The 6,000-nt window shown below is 47.2% G+C and overlaps 1 protein-coding gene across 1 annotated transcript; it reads right to left on the bottom strand.

The window, feature by feature from the left end:
• On the bottom strand, positions 1–3,798 carry DEU56DRAFT_739716 (uncharacterized protein; the record flags this gene model as incomplete). Its single annotated transcript, XM_041348758.1, has 10 exons — positions 1–396; positions 452–774; positions 888–1,365; positions 1,433–1,797; positions 1,847–2,108; positions 2,163–2,520; positions 2,578–2,875; positions 2,925–3,324; positions 3,373–3,606; positions 3,664–3,798. The coding sequence occupies 10 exons, from the start codon at positions 3,796–3,798 to the stop codon at positions 1–3; spliced, it is 3,249 nt and encodes a 1,082-aa protein (XP_041206799.1).
• Between the last annotated feature and the right edge of the window lie 2,202 nt (positions 3,799–6,000).

Here is a 6,000-nt window from a genome sequence, read left to right as displayed (position 1 = left end):
TTACTGGACTTGTAATACAGACCGGTGTTGCTGCAGCGATCTATTAACTTGTAGGCCTCGACCCCGTCCACGTGGTCCATGTGCTGCCGCCGTAGATGTCACGGAAGCTCCACTTGTGGTATTGTTACGTGTCCGAATCTCCCTGGCAGCACCCTCGAGGATTGCAAGGTTCATATCGGGTGGCTGAACAGGTACCCGAAGGCCCTGCATGTGTTTTGCGTCTCGCATCCGTGCGGTGTTGAGAACGAGGTCATCAGGATCCCCGATATGACGTATCACGGCCTTAGCTTTCGACGTCTTCGCTCGTTCTTCATAAACAAACTCAATATCAGAAGGCGAGCTTGTGCAGTTGTGCGCTTGGCACTGATGCTGCAGATTTGCTGCGCATAAAATTTGCTTTCACGGAAACAGAAATTTAGTGATTGACAACATGTACAGATAAACCACGAACCTCAACAGGATAGAGCAAGAAACCGCCGTGTGCCCTGACTGCGGGCATAGAGTAGGACACCGCTGGTTCACCAACACTTCCGCGTTCCAGAAGAATCGCATCTGGACGCAGAAGTTTATCTGCGTCCGAGCCTTGGCGCTGGATGATTTCGCGAATGCACGCCACAATCGGAGACTCCTCTGCTGTGCCCTTAGCTGCAATGACCCAGTCTCCTATCTTGCAAATGTCCCCGTTGAAAAGTACCACGGACTTGCAGGTACGAAAATTATGTCCTCTGAGAATGTCATTTGGAAGGGACCGGAGTGCGTTTGGGAATAATTTCCCTGTCTCGGTAGTGGAGTATGGTTGGAGTGGTAGGTTGCTACGAAGGCATTGACCTAAAGGTACTTAGTATTATATTTCTCAAAGCCGGAACTCGTGTAAAATCAAACTTTACCGTATTTCGTGGTGTCAGCCTGTGTATCAAGTCCGAGGTAGTCCGTGATGATATTCGGCCGTTGAACGAGTGACAATGGACCCTTTCCGACAACTTGAACATTTATAGCATCCGGCGGCTTGTCTGACAAGGGATTAGAGACCTGCAGAGTAAGATCGGGAGAATCAGAGTGGATATCGTTAGTATTATCGTGTATCAGTATTCGTGCGCCCGAGAGAATATGACGAATCCGACTCCCATGGGCAAAAGAACGCGCGATATCTCGAGAAGGAGCACGGTGGTTCGAATGGATGCTTTTTGCGCGGATGACAGCATTGAAGGACTCAAATGCCTCTGTTGCAAATAAAGCGGCTGGCCCGAATCGTTGAATGTGGTCAACAACATGCAATAGAATATGGAATTTAGGTTTATTGAACCATCGAGGAGTCCACCTGGCAGTGCACGCAAGGAAGTTATTGATTGATGTCGTGAGATTGCGCTGAGACGATAATGATCGAATAATATCAATATCAGCAAATCAAACCGAAAAGTACTGTGCTACATACCAAGTGTTCCGTGGAGTTTTCGATTTCAGGCTGCCAGATGAGTGGTATCAGGTTCGATAATGCGACCCAAGTATCATAGCATTCCGTGGGTACCAAGTCGTGAAGCACAAAGGGTGCAACCTGCGCAATGGCACGAAAATCACGACCAACAAGAGACCCTGCATATTGAACGAGGGTGTGACCGGCAAGATGGCTGAGTCCAAGACCCGAGACGTCGACAGATGATAGGCGAGTTTCTAAAAGCTCGCGCTTCAACTTGTCTTTTCCGATCCTTACAGAGACCACATCACGCCAAAGGTATTTGACGAATCCAAGAAGGACCGTGTGGAGGATTTCCACGGGTGTGTCAGCGTGAGGATCGATACCTGGGATATTGTCGAAGTCAATCCCACGCTGTGAAAATAGTTGAGATACCTTTTATTCGCCAAACGGGACTTGTGACGTTTTCGGGCAGCGTCTCTTTGACTCTATCGAGCGCTTCCTGTTTCGCCTTACCACCCCGAATTTTGCAGTGTGATTCAGCTAGGCGATTCAAGAATGAGTCCAGAAAGGTGTCCTTGATGCCCGTGGAAGTCTTCCACTGCTTGATCTGGGTCTGATTCCCAACTGTCGATGCATGACTGAACATTGACTTGAGTTCAGAAACGGTTTCATTCTTGTGACGTGGTTCTCCTATCTGGTACCATGCTTCGTAAACAAAATTATATTCAAGACTGCGCAGATTTGTTACCTTTACAAACCGCTTAACCCGTGTTACCATCTCCTCCATGGTCTCCTTTGCTCGTTTCCGTGTAGATTTCAGAGGAGCATCAGTATGGGCTTCGGGCTCACTTCCACTAACCTCACCAACACTGTGGTCGGTATCATCAGGCTGTGCAGCAGCTGCTCGTGCAGGATTGCTCTCCGCACTTGCATCGTGCCCCTTCACTTTACACATACGGCAAAAGTATTTTCCCATCGACCCAATATGACAGGCCATCTCACTTTGCATGGGGTTGTCCCCAAGCAAAGCTAAGACAGACGGAATGACAAGAATGTACTCCTCGTGGACACAGTCCCAGGCCCAGATGCCTTGCTTCCATGATTCTCTAAATTGTACCAGCATCATTATTTCTACTCGCCTGCTTGTGACAAATCTCACTCACTCGAGTTGGTCTACAATACCATCCAACATTTCAAGCGGAGGGGCAAGATTTGATGTACAAAGAAAATGGACGTTGTACTCGTGGTGGACTTCTGCACGCGGCAATCCTGCAGCGGTAAAAAGAAAAGAGTTGTGTTTGTTCCACTTCTTCGACAAGTTTCCAGATGTGTCGTCACAGTATAACCAGAGAGGCATCGCATAGACACGAGCGCCCGATGCCCGAACACGCCATTTGTTGCCTTCGGAAGGATTGGTTAATGTCCATGGCTGCAATTCGCCGTTTGGTTCACGTTCAACACCTAAACAGATGTTTGTAAGTGTAATTGTCAAAGTGATAAATGATTCTACCATAGATTGAGTGTGCGCGAGGTAGACCAGATGTTGCTTCGCTCGAATCCCAGTTTTTGAATGATACAAGAAGGTCATCTTCTGATACTTCGAATGAACGAAAATCTTCTACAACCCAACCACAGTCCAGTTCATGGGTGACGGGCCGCAATGACCAAGCTTTAGTGTACATCTTCCCACCACGTGTGAACCAGCGAAATGGAATGCAAGCTCGGCCGCTCAATAACAGTGCAGGCTCGAAAACAAAGAAATCTTGGTTGTGCAGTCTGGCGACAGGCGTAAGCAGCTCCGGGTCGAGTTCCTCAAGCCAACGTTTAGCTTGTCGAGCTTCATTCAGTTCCATGCCAGTATCTTCAGGGTAGAAGTGTAACAGTGGGCGAACTCGAGGATTCATCATTTCCTTCAAACACGACTAAGTGTAAAATATTAATTACAAAACATAACACACCTGCCGAATAATGTCAGGCAGCGAGTTAACATAGTACTTATGTCCAAGAGCACCATCATAAGGGATTGAGCGGATACCACATAACCGTTGAATAGTGTCTTTGATGAGTTTGACAGACTTCACCGAAGGTACATCGTCTACATTGTTGACCCGAAGTAGCCAGAGCAAAATGTCAATCTGTCGTTCTGAAAAAACAGAGCGCGGAAGGTGCATGAGAATATCAAGCGTGCACGTCTAATACAAAACCATTGGATCAACAACAGTTGGCAGGTTGATACTAGAAGACCTTACAATTTTATCGGGCCACGGAAACCACTCCTCATTCACGATTTGATGTCGAGAACGTGTTCTATTATGACCGCCGGTTCCAATAGCAGTCTCACTAGCCTGGCTGCCATCTGCTCGAAATGTGAGAGTGAGCTGCATACTGTGTAGTTAGAGTAACATACCGTCACGAAATGCCCGCCCCATAAAAACCTCTTCATCTTCCGATATTTCAGCTCCCTGATCATCCGAGAGGTCAACTTCATCTAAAAAATCACTTAAACCTTGCGCAATCATTGCCGTCGTGATCGAGTAGTTGCTAATGTTGTCTGCTGAGTCGTCGCCCAGCTCAAAATCGGGAGTGCCAGCCATGTCATCGAGAAGACCACGTAGCTCGACAATGGAGTTGGATGAGCTGTTCCTGCGGTGCTGCTGTTTTCTCGCATGGTGTTTGACTGCATTTTGATGAGACTGGGTCTTCTCGTGCTTCTGAACTGCCCGCCGATCATGGGGTTTATTGTCCTGACAAAGGTTGCAGACCCATTTGTTCCCCTTATCAGCAGGCGTCCAAACTGGCAAAAATTAGATCCTGGAGTTGCTAGCTTATCTGAATCGCTTCGTACCATCAAGATCAGGCATAGTAAATTGAGCAATGGGCCTGTTGATAAAGTGACTATTATACCGAGGATAAGCAGAACAACGGCGTCAGGATATCTGTAAGATGCCCCATGTATATAGTACTTACAATGCGGAACTATAGAACAATATTGTCCCCAGTATATTCTGCTTTTGACCGCAGTGAGATGACTAAACGAGCCTGTTGATCCAACGATTATTGTGCCGACAATGTGTAGAGACTGACGAAGGATAATTCAAGGACGCCCTGCGCAGATAGTGCCTATGGGGTGCAGCCCTTGTTTGGCGTTGTTCCCAGGATAAATTGTCTATGGCTGACAGACCAAACAGTTTGAGCCTCAGTTTAAACTCGCGATGAACCTGAGGTAATCCGCTCGGTAGCTGACGGACAACTCAACATTAGCACTTCGTTCTCGTTTATGCTTAACTGACGGATCTTGTCCTATCTCAGTACTCCGTCTCTATTCAAAAAAGTACAGCATACAAATTATATATATATAATGAGTACTAAAAGGACCGGCTTAACCACAGGTTCAACTAACTTCTTACCGTGTACAATGTTGGTCGAGACACCTGTCCATGCGATACTATGGACTTCGGTGCAGTTTTCAAAGTGACCCGGCACTTGTTACAAGATAGCTTCCTCTCCTGTGTAAGCTTCCCCACTCACTCTGGATCTCATCCTCCAACCCACATATTCCTTCAGTAATCAGACCACGTCTTTCAACAACTCAAAGTCCTCTTCTTTCTTCTGCTCCACGCACTCCTTCTCGTAGCCCATTCACGTCACATATTTTCATTTCGCCCCCGTCTCCAAATAAGAACAATTGTGACTCATTGAATTGTTCAAACCACGACTTCGACAACCTTAGCGTAAAGTGGAAGGGAGATCAAATGAGGCTACTTGGCAGGGTGCGTAGAATTTCGGGTTTCGTCAAGCGATTGACCAAAAATGCGAGATAGACCCTGGATGTGCTACCTTCTCCTCATCTAATCTTGCCTTTCAACAGCTCAATTCCACCTCCGGACCTTCTCAACAAGATTGCACGCGGTATCACTGTTGCCAGAGGCCCAAATGACTGGTCCCAATCTGTGACCACGACACATGCTAAGATTTCATGACAATCGCAAAGGCTGATTATAAGGAGAGGATTGTTCAGTACATCTTCCCTTCCCTACCACCTGCTTGTCTTACTATCTCTTTTCACAGCCTTTCGCACAATTCACAACAATACAAACACGCTTTCCACCACCCGTGCCTGTGTCCTGCTGACTGGTGTCTTCCACAGAACAGTTACTTACTCCCTCCACTCGCAGTTCATTGACGCTCAATGCCTCGCAGATAAACACTCGCAAGCCCACCCCGTCCTAGAATTCCAACTCCACCTTTGTCACTTCCGTTTCTGCATCCGTTCTCTCTGCGCAGGTCATTTAATTTGACTCTCGCAAGTTCTTGCGATATGTGCGTGGACGCGGACGGTGGCAGTGAGAATTTGTTTAAGACTTCAGAATTCCGCCGTAGCGTAGGTACGCCCACCTATTCCTAGGCGCTACCAATGGTGCAGTGACTGCATTGTATGGACCAGTGAACGGAACAAGAATCAGCCAGGCTCAAGATCCAGTCAACCAGTACTTGCTGAAACCGCAACTTTAAACATGATAAGTATATGATGCATTGAGTCTTCGTTTTTCCGAACTTCTCGCTGTTGTGTAACAGTATGTGTCTTT

The sequence above is a fragment of the Suillus clintonianus genome, assembly GCF_016758775.1.
Source record: "Suillus clintonianus strain FC179 chromosome Unknown DEU56scaffold_52, whole genome shotgun sequence".
Taxonomy (NCBI): Eukaryota; Fungi; Basidiomycota; class Agaricomycetes; order Boletales; family Suillaceae; genus Suillus; species Suillus clintonianus.
The sequence above is the reverse complement of the archived record's forward strand: the minus strand, read 5'-3'. Positions and strand labels throughout refer to the sequence as shown.